Source organism: Coregonus clupeaformis, chromosome 23 (assembly GCF_020615455.1).
Source record: "Coregonus clupeaformis isolate EN_2021a chromosome 23, ASM2061545v1, whole genome shotgun sequence".
NCBI lineage: Eukaryota > Metazoa > Chordata > Actinopteri > Salmoniformes > Salmonidae > Coregonus > Coregonus clupeaformis.
Window position 1 is genome coordinate 3,359,333 of NC_059214.1, and position 19,574 is coordinate 3,378,906.

General features: G+C 44.5%; 1 protein-coding gene across 2 annotated transcripts in view; it reads right to left on the reverse strand.

Moving 5' to 3' along the window:
- The window catches only part of LOC121536910 (ephrin type-A receptor 3), a 132,610-nt gene that overhangs the window by 13,019 nt on the left and 100,017 nt on the right, over positions 1–19,574 (reverse strand). For both annotated transcript variants that reach the window (XM_041844551.1, XM_041844552.1), the window contains exons 10-15: positions 19,046–19,171; positions 16,363–16,548; positions 13,426–13,487; positions 11,065–11,274; positions 1,171–1,320; positions 304–497 (exon numbers count right to left, since the gene is read on the reverse strand). In XM_041844551.1, coding sequence (XP_041700485.1) covers positions 304–497; positions 1,171–1,320; positions 11,065–11,274; positions 13,426–13,487; positions 16,363–16,548; positions 19,046–19,171 — 928 coding nt within the window. The remainder of the gene's footprint in view (positions 1–303; positions 498–1,170; positions 1,321–11,064; positions 11,275–13,425; positions 13,488–16,362; positions 16,549–19,045; positions 19,172–19,574) is intronic.

The following is a 19,574-nucleotide window of genomic DNA, read 5'->3' on the forward strand; positions in this document are numbered from 1 at the left end:
CTGTATAGTAAAGATGGTGGATAAATGAAGATATCCCATAAAGGCTATTTACAAAAAATGGTCACAGTTCCGGTCTACTTACGGGGTGGCTCTCACATAGGCACCAATGCGATAGCAGCTGGGTCTGGTCTACTTAGTTCATTGACTGTATATGAATCAGAAAAAAGGAGCCTATGAAATGTCTCGCTTTCTTTTCCGTCACTATGTATAGTACCTGGATGATGTGTTGGCTGCCAGGGTTGGGTTAGGGTTCAGGGGTCAGAGGTCAGGGTTGAGAGCATGATGTGTAGATGTTTATAGTACCTGGGTGAGGTGTTGGCTGTGATCTTCAGGCTCCCAGGATTGCGTATGAGTTTATCCAGGATGCTGACGATCTGTTCGAACTTGGGTCTATTGTTCCTCTCCTTCTGCCAGCAGTCCAACATCAGCTGGTACAGAGTAGCAGGACAGTCCATAGGAGGAGGCAGTCTGTAGCCCTCATCTACTGCTTTGATAACCTGGAGGGGGTGAGAGGTGGGGGAGAGAGAGAGAGAGAGAGAGAGAGAGAGAGAGAGAGAGAGAGAGAGAGAGAGAGAGAGGAGAGGAGAGAGAGGCGAGAGAGAGAGGCGAGAGGGGGCGAGAGAGAGAGCGAGAGAGAGGCGAGAGCGGGGAGGGCGAGACAGAAGGCGGAGAGAGCGGGAGGGAGGGGGGGAGGGAGAGGAGAGAGAGAGAAGAGAGAGGAGAGGGAGAGAGAGAGAGGGGAGGAGAGGGCGAGGGGGGGGCGGAGGGGGAGTGAGGAGAGATAATTAGGTGTGCCGCAGGACAGTACATAGGAGGAGGCAGTACAGTGTGTCAGTGGGTGGTAGAGGTGGAGGTGTTATTATAGTCCAGGGGAGTTGGAGAGCTGGTAGTGAGACAGTACTGTACTGGCAGAAGTGCTGACTGTGCATCCGCTCATGATAGTAGCCCTCCCTCTGTCTCTCTCTGAGTGCTGTGCTCAGGTGACAATGCTGCATTTTTGTGTGGTGTGTGTGTGCGTACGCGTGTGTGTGTCAGCTCAGGTGCTAGAGCTGTATTTCTGGTCCAGGCCATCAGGCCTCAGGCTCAGTCTACCACCTGGCCACTCTACGCATCATTTCCTCTCTCAGCAGGAAGTTCATTAGATCTCCTTGGCGACAGCTGTGTACTCACGTCCTGATTGGACATCTCCCAGTAAGGTCGCTCCCCGTATGACATCACTTCCCAGAGCACGATGCCGTAGCTCCAGGCGTCGCTGGCCGAGGTAAACTTCCTGTAGGAGATGGCCTCTGGAGCTGTCCACCTGATAGGGATCTTACCTCCCTGAGAGAGAGAGAGAGAGAGAGAGAGAGAGAGAGAGAGAGAGAACAGATTCAGTAACTCATTTCAGGTACAAGTAGCACTGGATCACAAGATATCAAACTCCTGATTTGCCGACTTCATGATTTACTTTTGGTTATGTTTGACCTGAAAATGGATATAAAGAGAGAGGGAAAGAGAGATGGGAGAGGGAGAGGGGTCTAGGTTCTAGCCCCAGCCTCCAGAACTGCAGGGCCTTGTTCCATCCCCACTGTTTTCACCTGGTGGAGAGGGAAAAAGCATTAGAGGAATAGAGGTAGAGAGAGGGAAAGAGAGGTAGAGAGGGGGGCTGTAGGCTGACCCTGTGTTTCTCCTGCTCTGTGCCTACCCTCAGGGGGCTGCTAAACTTACTCAAGTCTTAGCCTGCGTCATGCCAATAGAGGAGAGGGAAAGAAAGGAGCGGAGAGAAGAAAAGAGGAGCCAACACTAACACACCTCCAGGCCAAGTCACACAACTCCTGGCCAGCTCTCTCTAAACACAGCCCTCAGAAAACAAACCACTTCTGCCCTCACAAATCAAATCATATCAAATGTTATTTGTCACATGCGCCAAAATACAACAGGCGTAGACTTTACCAATGAGACCTTCGCAACGATGCAGAGTTATAAAATATTAATAAAAAGAAAAATAGTAACACAAGAGGAATAAGGGCGGCAGGTAGCTTAGTGGTTAAGAGCGTTGTGCCAGTAACCGAAAGGTTGCTGGTTCTAATCCCCAAGCCGACTAGGTGAAAAATCTGTCGACGTGCCCTTGAGCAAGGCACTTAACCCTAATTGCTCCTGTAAGTCGCTCTGGATAAGAGCATCTGATAAATGACTAAAATGTAAATGAATAAAATACACAAGAATGGAGCTATATACAGGGAGTACCAGTACCAGATCAATGTGCAGGGGTATGAGGTATTTGAGGTAGATATGTCCATGAATGCAGGGTAAAGTGATTAGGATAGATAATAATTAGGGATGGATCAACATTCACATAATGGTTACCTGGAGAAAAAATGGGGGAGGGTCAGGCAATTTCAATCAAGGGGAGGATTTAGTATTATTTTTAATCTAGTCCAGGGGAGGGTCATGTAATTTGTATTTAGAACGTTTCAATATTTCTCAGTGTTTTAGAATTAGTTGCTTATTAGGCTATAGATTGAGTGTACAAAACATTACGAACACCTTCCTAATATTTAGTTGCTCCCCCTTTTGCCCTTAGAACAGCCTCAATTCGTCGGGGCACGGACTACAAGGTGTCGAAAGTGTTCCACAGGGATGCTGGCCCATGTTGACTCTAATACTTCCCACAGTTGTGCCGAGTTGGCTGGATGTCCTTTGGGTGGTGAACCATTCTTGAAACACACGGGAAACTGTTGAGCATGAAAAACCCAGTAGCATTGCAGTTCTTGACACACTCAAACCAGTGCGCCTGGCACCTACTCCCATACCCTGTTCAAAGGCACTTAAACATTTTGAATGGCACACACACAATCCATGTCTCAACTGTCTTTTTAAATTTAATTTTATTTAACCAGGTAAGCCAGTTGAGAACAAGTTCTCATTTACAACTGTGACCTGGCCAAGATAAAGCAAAGCAGTGCGATAAAAACAACAACAACACTTTTAAGTCTTAAGGCTTAAAAATCCTTCTTTAACCTGTCTCCTCCCCTTCATCTACACTGATTGGAGTGGATTTAACAGGTGACATCAATAAGGGATCATAGCTTTCACCTAGATTCACCTGGTCAGCCTATGTCATGGAAAGAGCATGAATATCAATTGCGCCTGTAAGCTATTTAGTGTGGTCTCAATCAAATGATCCAAAGCCTATAGGCTACGAAGTGTATGCTCAGAGAACCACAGATCAAAGTTATATTTCTAAGATAGCTGCTGGGATGATGTAGATAAAACTAGGGTGCATTACACACTGCTCTGCTCTTACTGATCAAAAACGTTTTTGTATGCTGCCTATCCAATGGCTATGCTGTGTAGGGCTACGGTGGCAGTTCAGGAGAAGACACAAAGATGATTTTTGACTAGGCCTAGTCCCAAAAATTCACTATCTTGCACACAGACTTGTCTATAGCCTATGTTCTGTTCAGTTTGAGAAGGAGAGCGCGAAGATGAGGAGGAGGACCGGAGGTCAACTTTGATAGCCTGCTACAACTACAGTGAGGGAAAAAAGTATTTGATCCCCTGCTGATTTTGTACGTTTGCCCACTGACAAAGACATGATCAGTCTATAATTGTATTGGTAGGTTTATTTGAACAGTGAGAGACAGAATAACAAACAAAAAATCCAGAAAAACGCATTTGTCAAAAATGTTATAAATTGATTTGCATTTTAATGAAGGAAATAAGTATGTGACCCCTCTGCAAAACATGACTTAGTACTTGGTGGCAAAATCCTTGTTGGCAATCACAGAGGTCAGACGTTTCTTGTAGTTGGCCACCAGGTTTGCACACATCTCAGGAGGGATTTTGTCCCACTCCTATTTGCAGATCTTCTCCAAGTCATTAAGGTTTGAGGCTGACGTTTGGCAACTCGAACCTTCAGCTCCCCTCCACAGATTTTCTATGGGATTAAGGTCTGGAGACTGGCTAGGCCACTCCAGGACCTTAATGTGCTTCTTCTTGAGCCACTCCTTTGTTGCCTTGGCCGTGTGTTTTGGGTCATTGTCATGCTGGAATATCCATCCACGACCCATTTTCAATGCCATGGCTGAGGGAAGGAGGTTCTCACCCAAGATTTGACGGTACATGGCCCCGTCCATCGTTCCTTTGATGCTGTGAAGTTGTCCTGTCCCCTTAGCAGAAAAACACCCCCAAAGCATAATGTTTCCACCTCCATGTTTGACGGTGGGGATGGTGTTCTTGGGGTCATAGGCAGCATTCCTCCTCCTCCAAACACGGCGAGTTGAGTTGATGCCAAAGAGCTCGATTTTGGTCTCATCTGACCACAACACTTTCACCCAGTTCTCCTCTGAATCATTCAGATGTTCATTGGCAAACTTCAGACGGCCCTGTATATGTGCTTTCTTGAGCAGGGGACCTTGCGGGCGCTGCAGGATTTCAGTCCTTCACGGCGTAGTGTGTTACCAATTGTTTTCTTGGTGACTATGGTCCCAGCTGCCTTGAGATCATTGACAAGATCCTCCCGTGTAGTTCGGGGCTGATTCCTCACCATTCTCATGATCATTGCAACTCCACGAGGTGAGATCTTGCATGGAGCCCCAGGCCGAGGGAGATTGACAGTTATTTTGTGTTTCTTCCATTTGCGAATAATCGCACCAACTGTTGTCACCTTCTCACCAAGCTGCTTGGTGAATGTCTTGTAGCCCATTTCAGCCTTGTGTAGGTCTACAATCTTGTCCCTGACATCCTTGGAGAGCTCTTTGGTCTTGGCCATGGTGGAGAATTTGGAATCTGATTGATTGATTGCTTCTGTGGACAGGTGTCTTTTATACAGGTAACAAGCGGCGATTAGGAGCACTCCCTTTAAGAGTGTGCTCCTAATCTCAGCTTATTACCTGTATAAAAGACACCTGGGAGCCAGAAATCTTTCTGATTGAGAGGGGGTCAAATACTTATTTCCCTCATTAAAATGCAAATCAATTTATAACATTTTTTACATGCGTTTTTCTGGCTTTTTTGGTTGTTATTCTGTCTCTCACTTTTCAAATAAACCTACTATTAAGATTATAGACTGATCATTTCTTTGTCAGTGGGCAAACGTACAAAATCAGCAGGGGATCAAATACTTTTTTCCCTCACTGTATAATTGAATTTATAAAAACAATATGTTTCTTGCCCATGATGTATTTATCAGAGTTATTGACCTCACAATTACATTTTAGTCATTTAGCAGACGCTCTTATCTAGAGCGACTTACAGGAGCAATTAGGGTTAAGTGCCTTGCTCAAGGGCACATCAACAGATTTTTCACCTAGTCGGCTCGGGGATTAGAACCAGCGACCTTTCGGTTACTGGCACAACGCTCTTAACCACTAAGCTACCTGCCGCCCCTAATAAGCCAGATTCTAGTAACTTACATTGTGGTGCTGAAACTTGAAGTAGCAGCCGCGGCACAATCAATCGAAAATGACAGGTCATGGTGCTGAAAGTAGGCAAATTCGAGTAGGCATAATTCATTTCAATCGTCTTCATTTTCATTAGACTTTACTAACATCAAGAGGGCTTTGTGTTGTAGCCATTTCTTCCTATTTAAGAAATAATAGATTGGACTACCTGTTCGACAGACAAAATGAAGCTATAGGCTGCTATATCCATAGATTTGTTGGTCAATTCCTCCACCCACCATGCACTCTTTAAATAGCCTATCTCCGTGTCAGTGAAGGGTTGTTAAGTTAAACCAAAACCTACATTTATTAAAGAAAATGGCAAAAAGCACAGGCCTACCCCTTGTTAGTTTAGAGTTCGAAGAAAATAAAACAGATCCGATTATATAAAGTGATTTATAACAGCGCTTTGATCTGCGATGCTTTATGCTAGAAACATGCTGTAAAATACTTGGGAAAGACGTGACTCCGCTGCATATGGGGATATCATTGTTCCGTTTCTTTGATATTCAGAGGCTGACTTTGCTTGGGAAGTACTCTAATTCTGTCACTATCAATTGATTAAGCTATTCACTTTCTGTACAATAGAAGATGTACAAACCTTGACAGCTTTTAGGGAAAGACTTTCTCTCATTGGGTTAAGCCATGGAAGAAGAGTAGCCAGCAGTTAAAGCTTAACGTTTTCTGTGTCGGTAGGCCTACTCTGTCTGGGGTGGAAAGGTAGGTCCAACTTTTGAATGTACCATGCTCAGATACCTCATAACGTCTCAGATTTAATTATTTGCAAACAGGGACAGTTTCGTTGCAAACAAGACTCACTGATTTTGCATTGGAGAAATATGATAAGATGAACACACTGTCCATTCTTAGCCTGTAATTTTGGCAATTTCTTTGGTATTAAAAAGATATTCCGCTTATTTGTGAAAGGACGTAGAATTGCATGAAATGTTTGTAAAAGGCTATTTTTCTCAGACCTGCAAATACGATGATAGATTAATGCAATTACTATAAAGGAGATCTCTCCACCCCTACTCTTGTCCACGCTGGTCTGCGAACCCACAACCTTCTGGCTGTCACGCCCTGGCTCTGGGGACTCTTATATGTTGAGCCAGGGTGTTAGTTTATATGTGTAGTGTCTATGTTTTGTTTTCTATGTGTTCTTTTCTAGATCGTGTGTTTCTGTGTTGGCCGGGGTGGTTCCCAATCGGAGGCAGCTGTGTCTTGTTGTCTCTGATTGGGAACCATACTTAGGCAGCCTGTTGTGCACTTGTCATTTGTGGGATCTTGTTCCGTGTAGGTTTGTGTTTGTTAACCGAGGACTTCACGTTTCGTTTTGTTGTTTTGTTGTATCGTGTATTAAGTACTATTAAAAGTATGTACGCATATCACGCTGCGCCTTGGTCCACTTATTACGACGAACGTGACACTGGCCTTCAGCCCTGTGCACAATCAAAAATCCTGCGTTGCCATGTAACGCTTACAAGATGAAGAACAGTTTCTAAAACTGCATATCTAAGGCTCTGGTCTGTCCAAGAAGTGGGGGTAAATGGTAGACACGTTCTTTGCTATCCACTTTGTTTCAATTATTATTTTGGGTATAGGCGAGGGTGACTAGTTTTTTTTCAAGCGTTCAGGGAGGGTTTAGGTAAAATATATGTTGCTGAAGGAAGGGCCATCCATTTTCATTTCAGAGGTCAGATTTTCTCCACGTAACCATTATTATAAATAACGTTCCCTCCCTAAGAGTAAAATAAAGAACAGAGTAGCAGTAGCATATGATGAGTGTAAAAGTGTGTGTGTTTGTGTGTGCGTTGTGTCGGTATGCGTGTGTGTATTATGTTTGTGTGGGCGTATTTGAATGTGTGTGGGTTTTGTGTGTCAGTGTAGTGTGTGTGTGAGTAAGTGTGGTGTGCGTATACACTGAGTGTACAAACCATTAAGAACACCTTCCTAATATTGAGTTGCACCCCCTTTTGCCCTCAGAACAGCCTCAATTCGTCGGGGCATGGACTCTACAAGGTGTCGAAAGCTTTCCACAGGGATGCTGGCCCATGTTGACTCCAATGCATCCCACAGTTGTTTCAAGTTGTCTGAATGTCCTTTGGGTGGTGGACCATTCTTGATACACACGTCAAACTGTTGAGCGTGAAAAACCTAGCAGCGTTGCAGTTCTTGACACAAACCTGTGTGCCTGGCACCTACAACCACACCCCCTTCAAATATTTTGTCTTGCCCTTTCACCCTCTGAATGGCACACACCCACAATCCATGTCTCAATTGTCTCAAGGCTTAAAAATCCTTATTTAACCTGTCTCCTCTCCTTCATCTACACTGATGAAGTGGATTTAACAAGTGACATCAATAAGGGATCATAGCTTTCAACTGGATTCACCTGGCCAGTCCATGCCATGGAAAGAGCAGGTGTTCATAATGTTTTGTGCACTCAGTGTATAGTCTTGTGAGTGTGGATAGAGTCAGTGCAAGATAGGGTCAGTGCAGATAGCCTGTGTAACCATTAAATTGACTATTTAGCAGTCTTATGGCTATTTAGAGCCTGTTGGTCCGAGAGCAGATGCTCCGGTACCGTTTGCCGGACGGTAGCAGAGTGAACAGTCTATGGCTTGGATGGCTGGATTCTTTGGCTGTTTTTCGGGCCTTCCTCTGACACCGCCTGGTCCTGGATGGCAGGGAGTTCGGCCCCAGTGATGTCACACATGCACGCAGGAGCACACACACACACACCACACACAGATATGCACACACACACGAACACACACAGATGTGCACACACACGCGCACACACACACACAAACACACACAAATAAATACATCCATTGTGAGTTTATATAAACCCAGCCAGCCTCAGGAGAACAAGGACTATACCTCTAATGATGGTACAGTATGACACCACTGAGACACAGACAGGGCTGACAGAACAGCAGAGTGGTCTGACAGAAGAGGGAGGGAGAGGCAACGGCCTACTGGGTCTGATACATTCATAACTGTAGAATGGATGGGAACTCAGCTCTATTACTAGTGACACACTAGGGGAAGTCTATCAGCATATTTTAGGTCATGAGTTTGTGGGAGTGAAGTCTCTGTGAGTGTTTATTTAACATGGGGGTCTGAAGCAGAGCCCTGCATACTAATGTCAGGCCACAAGGTGACCACACACACACACACACAATGTTATGGGGATAGGTTGGATACAAAGCCCTCTTGATTTTGCTTATCTACTATGTTTGTCATTCCTTTCCCATAATCCTTCAGGAGAACACAAACATTTATGTTGCCGTTATCTCGCCCTGATTTTATTTATGTACTGGCTGTCCCGTTCCGCACTGCTGAGAGGCCAGACGTTTGTGTGTCGGTGTGTGTGTCTGTGCATGTGTATGTGACATATGAGGTGATTTGTCTCATGGACAGCATGTATTCACAGAGAGTGCTGGCGAGGGGGAGATAGAGCGACAGAAAGGGAGTGAGCGATACACAGCAAATTTGCGGGTGTTAAAATCTTGGTGTTGAGGTAAAAAGTGTTACAGCTGAGTGCTGATTCTAGTGGGGTTAACGCCAGTGGGATTTGAAATTGACGCCACCTGGCGAAGTGTTAACAAGGTGGTGGTGTTGCTACTCAACTGTTTTGAATTAATTTTCGTTAACTCTCTCAGAGTGAAAAAGACATGTCATTATCATATTTCCCAGCATGCTTTGTTGGAGATTGCTTTTTAGAATAGTTTGTTTTAATATCTATGTTTCTGCATGAACATTGATTGATTAATTGATCTTATACTGCACAAAGATAAATAACATACATTTTTCTAAACTAATCCAATCTGTAAGTGGTTAGACTTATTTCACTCGTTATTGAGATGGTTGTTCCAGTTTAGAAGGTTTAGGTAGTCTCATTTATCAATCTTCCCTACCTTAGCAGTCATTCTAACTGTAGATTGCGAGTGATTAAAAGTTCCAATTGTTGGATGTCCTAACTCTGGCTGGATTCCAATAGGAATTATATAACACTTTGAAAGCCAGCATAATATGACTTGCCGATGTGATGTGGCCTGCAAACCAGAAGTTTCAGACCACTGTGTTAGGGTAAAACTAGGCTGTCGAAGTATGGTATTGTCAAACTTTTTTATGTATTGTCATAAATAATAGATGTTTTATGACAAAATATTCAATAAGGCACTCACTTGGTGTTAGTTTAACACTCTTTTGGTGGGTCACACTAAGTAAGTGTTAGATTTAGCACTGTGGATGTTAAAACATTCTGATCTCTAATTTGTTGTGTGGAGAGATGCCCTTCTGTGTACACCTGAGACAGAGGTTGGTCAGCTCAGCTATGTCTGACCGTGATAACCATTATCTCTGTCCACAGCAACCTGTCCACTCACTATTAGACACCAGAGTTATGGACAGAGGGGGTTCTTACAGTACATGGCAGACTCTCACCCCACACAGCAAATTTGAGATCAGAATTTTAACACCCACAGTGTTAAACCTAACACTTTCTTAGAAATTATATGTGACCCACCAAAATAGTGTTAAACTAACACTTTTCAAAGTGTTCACAAACTAACACCCATAGAGTGTTGGTCCCTAACACCATGGGTGTTGCAAATTCCAACTTAAATTAACACTTTATTAGAGTTGATGCTGTTACACTTTTTTTGTGTTAGGGAATAACAACTGTAGCATTACATTATACGTTATTATATATTTGTTTTGGGGGGGTGTTGTTTTAACATTGGAGGTTGTAAATCCTTATTTGCATATTTCCCAGGATTCCTTTCATGTGAATGTGAGAGATACCCACCCATTACTGTATTTGCTAGTGACAGAGACATGGTTGTTGCATTCCATAACTTCTAGTCCTGAAGCCTACACCAAGTGACTGCCTAAGTGTGTTTGAAAAGTAAACCCTTCATGACCACATATTAGACATTTCATAAGGCCTTTACTTATAGCCTAGTTATCCTCAACATTGTGGTCTGAAAATCTTGGCTCATGGGCCACATCAGACCTGCAAGTCACAATAAGATGGTTTGTGAAGTGATTAGTAATTCCTATCGGAATCCAGTCAGAGAGAGGATATCCAACACTTGGAATATTTTATCACCCACAACCTGCATTCAGAATGACTGCTATGGTGAAGGACTAGACAAACAAGACTACCTAAACCATCTAAACTGGAACAACCATCTCAGTAACGGGTGCAATAAATCCAAACCCTTACACATTGGACTAGTTTAGAATTGTTTTAGTTATTTATCTTTGCATAGTATAAGATCAACTAATCAATCAACGTGCATGCAGAAACATAGATATTAAAACAAACTATTCTAAAAATCTACCTGCAACAAAGCATGAGGCCCCTCCCACGTCTTTTTCATTTAGAGAGTTAACGTAAATGAACTCAACACACTCGAGTAACAACACCAGTGTTGATTCCACTGTGATTCAAATAACACTTCATTTATTTACCGCATGTAGAATCAACACTCAGATATAACACTCACTTTTTACCTTAACACCAAGATTTTAACACTTGCAAATTTGCTGTGGATATTATCCTGTCTCTGTCACAAACAACTATTAAACCCATCTGTTCTCATTGATAAATCCAACAAACATGTCTTACCCGTGTGGTGTAAGCAGCCTCGGGGTCATCCTCCAGGACTCTGGACAGGCCGAAGTCAGACACCTTACACACCAGGTTGCTGTTGACCAGAATGTTGCGGGCAGCCAGGTCTCTGTGGACGTAGCCCATGTCAGACAGGTACTTCATGCCCGACGCAATGCCACGCAGCATGCCCACCAACTGGATACCAGTAAACTGGGCATCGTGTTTCTTTAAGGAGCAGGCAGAGGAGGAAGAGGGTTGAAGAGAGAAGGGGAAGAGAGAGAGAGAGAGAGAGAGAGAGAGAGAGAGAGAGAGAGAGAGAGAGAGCGAAACAGAGATAGAATCAGTCACAAGTGGAATGTCATACCTCTAAAACAGATGAGACTGGATTGAAAAACAGAATGAATATGACATTTACATTTTAGCAGACGCTCTTATCCAGAGCGACTTACAGTTAGTGCATACATTATTTTTTATTTTTTCATACCCCCTGTGGGAATCGAACCCACAACCCTGGCGTTGCAAACGCCATGCTCTACCAACTGAGCTACATCCCTGCCGGCCATTCCCTCCCCTACCCTGGACAACGCTGGGCCAATTGCGCGCCGCCCCATGGGTCTCCCGGTCACGGCCGGCTACGACAGAGCCTGGATTCGAACCAGGATCTCTAGTGGCACAGCTAGCACTGCAATGCAGTGCCTTTGACCACTGCGCCACTCGAAATACAGCGGAACATTCATATATTAATATTCAAACCAATTACATTAACCTTTCAAATCACCTCTGACATTAACTTGGTCATTTGAAAGTGAATTGTACAATCCTAATTTCCACAACCAAATAGGCCTGACAATACCATGCCAGAGTCTTTGACTAAATAGATGGTGTTTTCCAGGGCACTATATAAAGCCCAGACCACCTGGTAGAGACAGGCTGAGTCGGATCAAAGCTGCTACAGTCATATAGTCATAACACAAACATGAGGTACAGTAATGTGGTGCGGAGGAGAGGGATGACTGTGTGTGTGTGTGTGTGTGTCTGTATGTGTGTGTATGTGTGGTATGACAGTTCCCTGTGATAAAAGCCAGGCCACTCTACGACCAGAGGAAATAGCTGGACAAGGTTGCAGCTACTCCCTTTTCTATCAGAAGGGATGCTGTGCAGACACACAGGCACACCGTTTTTGGAAGAAAGGCTTCTTTGATGATTATTTGGAAGCCAAGAAGGAGTCTTTGGAAGACAAGAAGGGTTCTCCATAGAACCATATATCATATTTCCCAGCATGCTCTATTGCAGAGAGATTTTAAGAATTGTTTGTTTTACTGTAATATCTGTGTTTTTGCATTGATTGGTTGATAAATGTTATGCAACACAAAGATAAATAACATACAGTTTTCTAAACTAATCGAATCTGTTGGATTTATGAATCTGTTGGATTTATAGCACCTGTTACTGAGATGGTTGTTCCAGTTTAAAAAATGTAGGTAGTCTCAGTATTCAATCTTCCCTACCCTGGCAGGCATTCTGAATGCAGGTTGCAGGTGATTAACAATTCCACTTGTTGTATATCCTAACTCTGGCAGGATTCCAATAGGAATAAAACATAACTTTGCAAAGCAGCATAATGTGACTTGCAGGCCTGATGTGGCCTGTAAACCAGGATATTCCTAACACCACTGTGTTAGGGCATAACTAGGCCCTCAAAGAAAGGCCTTATGATATATGCATTGTCATAAATAATACTATTTTAAAGGCTAGTAAGGCTGTTGGAACCGTTCAGAGGGTTCTAGGAATAACCCTCCAAATATAAAATGGTTCTCGGTAGAACCCTTCATAGACGGTTCTAGGAAGAACCTTTAGATTATAAAATGGTTTTTGGTAGAACCCGTCATAGAGGGTGCTAGGCAGGACCCTTCATCGAGGGTTCTAGGTAGAATCATATACAGGGTGTTCTTTGAAGAACCTTACATAGCGGGTTATAGATAGAACCCTCTGCAAAGGGTTCTACTTAGCACCAAAAAGGGTTCCCCTATGGGGACAAACCGAAGAACCCTGTATGGTTAGCCTATTTATTGCCTTACCTCCATAACTTGCTACATTTGCACACACTGTATATATATTTTCTGTTGTATTTCTGACTTTATGTTTTTTACCCCATATGTAACTCTGTGTTGTTTTTATTGCACTACTTTGCTTTATCTTGGCCAGGTCGCAGTTGTAAATGAGAACCTGTTCTCAACTGGCTTACCTGGTTAAATAAAGGTGAAATAAAAAAAAATAAAAAAAATGGTTCTACTTAGCACCTTTTTTTCTAAGAGTGTACTGTTGTATGGCGTGTAAAGATAAGTCTAGTTTAGCTGAGTAATGTTTTAAACTCACTCTCAGAAAGCTGTCCAAGGATCCATTCTCCATGTATTCAGTTACTATCATCACAGGTTTACCTGAAGAGAGGAGAGAAACTGCGAGGTTAGAGAATTATTCATATATGGCAAAACACATTCACACACACGCACACACATAAACATTGGGTTCAGCAGTGCTTCCTCTAGCAGGATGAAAGGGCCCATGCAGGGCTGAGTGTACAGGTCCTCTGGGTCACCTGTCAGAGTGGGACATCTTTATTCCAGCAGCAGCAGAAACAGTTACTATAAATCTGGAGTGTTATCATCTGGTCCTGATTCACTAGACCAGAGGAGAGGAGAGGAGAGGAGAGGAGATCAGTGGAGAGGAGGTTTAGAACAGATAGAAACGAGGGGGGAAATGACTTCAAGTCAGCCGTAGTCAAATGAACAGCACTGGTGTCACGACAGGTTTGTGTCACAGATGGTTACGGATTCCCCCCTCTTCACCCTCCCTCCCTCGCTCTCCCACATCCTCCCCATCCCTCTTTCCACCTCCCTCCATCCCCCCTCTCCGTCACGCATGTTGTAAATGTATCAAAGTGAAACTCCACATCTGGCAATGCAGAACTCATTTACAGATCTGTCAGAGGAAGGGGATGATGGAACCTGCTGTAAAAAGAAACACATTTATAACCCTCTTTGGAAAAATAAACGTCAATTAATAAAACTGGCTGCCTCACAAACTGCTTGCGTTTAAATGGTGAGCTAAAACAAGACTAGGTTGGTCAGAGCAGTGGTTCAACCTTACCACAACCAGCACATTTCATTTTCTGCTGCTTGAGTACCAGCAACATTTATAGAATATAATCTCATGAACTACAAACCCTGGAACTGTAAAATTAAAGTGAGTGAGGACACCTTTTTCATTCCATCTCATGAACTAGGTCTAGATTTTACAGTGTAGTGATAAGGGCTGACTGACAGTCCAACCTGTTACTCATCTAGATAATAACAGCACTTTCCCTTCACATAAGGTCTGCTGGCCCAAACACAGTCATAGACATAATTAAACACCCCCCCCCCTATCTCTATAAGACCCTGATGGATTGGCCCAACACCCCCCTCTATAAGACCCTGATGGATTTTCCCATTCACTTCACAGGACAGCCTTTATAGTTTCAGATAAAACAGACTCCCTAAACCCCCTCCCCCTTTTCTCCTCTCCTCTCCTCTCCTCTCCTCTCCTCTCCTCTCCTCTCTCTCCTCTCCTCTCCTCTCCTCTCCTCTCCTCTCCTCTCCTCTCCTCTGTGGTGTGTGTGTGTGTGTGTGTGTGTGTGTGTGTGTGTGTGTGTGTGTGTGTGTGTGTGTAGCCCTTAGCGATGCAGCCAAAAGCAGCAGCAGGGTTAATGAGGTGTGACAGTCTCTGGATTATTAAGAATTAACAGGACTGGGTTAATAAATCACCCTACGCCACAGACAGGACCGTGTGTGTGTGTGTATATGTGTGTGTCTGTTCTCACATGCCAACCAAACCCCTAAGAGCCAGCTCTCAATCATAGAGTACCCCTCCAACACACAGACACACACACACTACTATGTTCTCCCCTCATTCTGTCCTAAAAACAGAAACAAACTGCAGTCATTTGCAATTAGCCCTGGCATTATTCACCTTCAGGGCTTTAATAGTCAGAGTGCTGTAAGATTTATGAGACAAATAAAATCCCTATATGATGAGGCCATTTTGCATTCCTGTCCAGATTCTATTTACAGCCAGATTAATGGGAAACATACTGTATCTGAGTGGGTTTTCACTGACTTCGCTAAGTAATTGGTCCTGTCATAATGCTGAGAGACAGTCTTCACAAGCCACTGTGGCTTTATCTAACTGTCAACTAGAATACACAGGATTTCCTTTTGTAGCTTTTAAGTCTGTTTTCCAGAAGAAATCTTAGCTTCCATGGCAAAAAAAAGAAAAGATAAGCAGCGACCATATCATATATAATCCTTATGGATATTCAGAACTTCAATAGAACTTCTTCAAGGCAACCAAGTTAATTTTAGATATCGTATAACTACATTCAACTATATTATGATTCAGAACTCCATGGCTGGGCTACAACTGGACATGAAACATCATTAAAACAGATCTGTTCTGGCCTGCTGGTCAAGTTGACCTAAACTGGCTAACCTCTGTAAAGTTTTACTATGAGTTTAACAAGACTGCCTGTGGAATGATCAGTTCATCTGTTGTAGAGCAATCAGAGCGAGATATTTTACAGGTTTAACTGTTCAGTATAACGACATGGCCAGAACTGCAGTATAATGGTAATATGTGTGTGTGTGTGTGTGTGTGTGTGTGGTGAAGACCGGCTCTGATTGTGGACCAGAGGTCAAAGCAATTATTTCACAGTTTTTTTAGTCATTTCCTTTAAGGGAACTATGTGTTGGTGTGTAAGACTAGCTATGTTAATGAGCCTCGGGAGGGAGGCTAAGATTTAAACATATAGGGACTGTTTGATCAGATTACATTGATCTGGTGAGATTCAAGCCATTAGAACTCAATAAAAATTGCTTCTCTTGTGAAGGTGTTGGCCAGCTTCATAGCATTGTTCAGTGTACAACTAACAACACATTCTGTCCAAGGTTCTCTATGGGCAGAATTCTTGAGGCTCCCTCTGGCCAGGCATAGCCTACTTCATACATACATAAATGTCACGCCAAGATTTAGTGAGTGATGCATTGTTATATATATATATTTTTTTTTTGTCATTTAGCAGACGCTCTTATCCAGAGTGACTTACAGGAGCAATTAGGGTTAAGTGCCTTGCTCAAGGGTACATCGACAGATTTTTCACCTAGTCGGCTCAGGGATTAGAACCAGCGACCTCTCGGTTACTGGCACAACGCTCTTAACCACTAAGCTACCTGCCGCCCTCTCATTTTGATTGTATAGTAAGATATGGTCTGTACTTACTCCTGGTCACCACTCCCTCCAGCCTGATGATGTTTGGATGGTCAAACTGTCCCATAATGGACGCTTCGGACAGGAAATCTCGCCTCTGTTTGTCGGTGTATCCTGCCTTCAGAGTCTTGATGGCCACACAGTTCTCCTTCTTACTGGGCAGACGCAGACGACCGCTGCACACCTCCCCAAACTCACCTATAAAACCACAAACATACACACACTGCACTGATACCAAGGACCTGAGGCTACGAGCTATTATTGATGACTTTTCATCAGAATAACCGTTATGATTTATTTCAGTTGGATCAAACCAGTCAGAAATTCTTACCTAATTTAATAAACACACATGATAGGCCAATATAAGCAGGTGCAGTCATATGTCCTTCTTGAAATCCGTCTCCCTCACTGAGATAACGACTAATTGAACCTTGACTTCATTGGCCACAGTCTATAAATGCCCTCTCTACTTTCCATATCATATAAAGAACTATGAGACGTTATCAGAGCTGACCAATCATCATTCCAGCATGGTGATAACATACAGTATGATCAAGCTGTAGTATCCCTCTGAGCTACAGAGCCTCTCTGGTGAATAGTTTCCCTAGGCAGGACTTTGTGGTAAAGAGACCACTTCAAAGTCAGAAGGGGAGGTCAAGCATCGCTCTGATACGGCTGGTGACAGGGACTTGGCCAAAGAGGAGAGGGTATGTGTGTGTAGGACAGTGATGTCACAGCTAAGACATGTGGACCCGGTCCATGCCCTCTCTCCTGTATGATCATTTCCCATAGCGGAGTTGGATCAGAGACACAGGGTCGGTACGGAGTCAGAGACACACACACGCAAGTACTGCCCTGAGATTGGGTCTGGAAGGACTTAGAATAATTACAGGCTGTCTAAAGAGAGCAGCACGCTGCTTGCTGGGCTGTGGTTGGAGCTAGGCAGAGCTGGGCTGTAGTTGGAGCTAGGCTGAGCTGGGCTGTGGTTGGAGCTAGGCTGAGCTGGGCTGTGGTTGGAGCTAGGCTGAGCTGGGCTGTGGTTGAAGCTAGGCTGAGCTGGGCTGTGGTTGAAGCTAGGCTGAGCTGGGCTGTAGTTGGAGCTAGGCTGAGCTAGGCTGTGGTTGAAGCTAGGCTGAGCTAGGATGTGGTTGAAGCTAGGCTGAGCTAGGCTGTGGTTGAAGCTAGGCTGTGGTTGGAGCTAGGCTGAGCTGGGCTGTGGTTGGAGCTGGGCTGTGGTTGAAGCTAGGCTGAGCTGGGCTGTGGTTGAAGCTAGGCTGAGTTAGGCTGTGGTTGAAGCTAGGCTGTGGTTGGAGCTAGGCTGAGCTGGGCTGTGGTTGGAGCTGGGCTGTGATTGGAGCTAGGCTGAGCTGGGCTGTGGTTGGAGCTGGGCTGTGGTTGAAGCTAGGCTGAGCTGGGCTGTGTTTGGAGCTAGGCTGAGCTGGGCTGTGGTTGGAGCTAGGCAGAGCTGGGCTGTGGTTGAAGCTAGGCTGAGCTGGGCTGTGGTTGAAGCTAGGCTGAGCTAGGCTGTGGTTGAAGCTAGGCTGTGGTTGGAGCTAGGCTGAGCTGGGCTGTGGTTGGTGCTGGGCTGTGGTTGGAGCTAGGCTGAGCTGGGCTGTGGTTGGAGCTAGGCTGTGGTTGGAGCTAGGCTGAGCTGGGCTGTGGTTGGCCAGTGGACAGGTTGGGAGATGACCAGCATCAGGGTCAGTATTACCCCACCCTCCATCCTCCATCCACTCCTCTGATGAGCAAGGAAGAGCTGTGATTAATGACACAAACTCTCACTCTGCTTTCTTAGACTTTGATGTGTGCAGGTCATCTGTAAGATGGTGCAGCTGCCTTGTGTTTTAGCGTGTCTCTCTATGTGCTCTCCCACTGCCTGCTATTCCCATGAATCACAATGCATTAAGTTCATGTCTACACTCCTGCTGAAGACATCTGGGAGAGAGGGAAGAGGAGAGAGGTGGAGAAAGGGTGAAAAAGAAAGGAGAGGAGAGAGGTTTAGAGGAGAAAGGAGAGAGAGGAGAGAGGGAGATGTGGGGAATGTAAAATAATATCCCATCTGGAGGTGCGATAACGTTACCCATACTCCTCTGCTCCAGCAGCACGCACTCTATTAAAAGCAGTGAGGCAGCAAGGATTTCTCACTCCATCCCTCTATCCATCCCTCCTTTTACTTCTTCCATCTCCCTCTCTACATTCCCATTTCTCAATCCATCCATCCATCCCTCCATCCCTCTCACTTCCTCCACTCCCCATCTCTCAATCCATCCCTATATCCATACCACCCTTCTCTCCCTTCTCTCCCGCCCATCCCTCATTCTTCCTCTCTTCTTCTCTTCCTCCCTCCATTCCCTGCCTCGCCCTCTCTCCATTGCAGGAGAGGAGTAAAACACAGGAATCTCCAGCTGAAGTGTTAAATGAATCTCATTCTCAATGCTACATTTAGAACAAACAACCTTATTATCAAATAGCTTCTCTTTGTGCCTCTGAATACCAATGAGTGGGAGTGTGTGTGACATATCTTTGGGATCCCTATGAATGCTACTGTGGGAAACTTTGTTCAAGATGTCTTAGGTAACCGTAAATGAATGATATGTGTTATTGAAGTGTGTGTGCCTGCATGCATATGTGTGTGTGTGTGTGTGCGCGTGTGTGCATGCATGTGTGTGGGTGTGTGTCATGTCTCTGGTCTCACCTGCTCCCACCACCTTGTCGATGGCGATACAGGAAGCATCCAGCTCCTTGGCAAACTCATGGACGGCCTGACTGGGGTCTTCATAGGTGTGAGGGTCTACATAGGTTCTTATACCTGGCAGACGCACTGGGGGGGGACAGTGTGTTAGGAATAGGCAGCGGAGATGAGTCTTTGGGTGGGTCACAAAACACACTACATCATGTGTCATGCATGGATGACCGGCCAATCAATCCATCATGTGTAAGAACAACACTAGGTTAGTTTATGAGTGTGGCCAGCCCCCAAGGAAAACATGTTGCTCTTCAAATAAACCCCAATCAGGAGATGGATTATACTGTACACAAACACACTGACCCTGTACCTAACTAATGCTGAGGAATGACTCAACATATTTTAGAAGAACAATAGACAGACAAGCACACGGACAGACAGGCATGCAGACAGACAGACAGGCAGGCATGCAGACAGACAGACAGACGGACAGACGGACAGACGGACAGACGGACAGAGGGGTGGATGAGGTACTTAC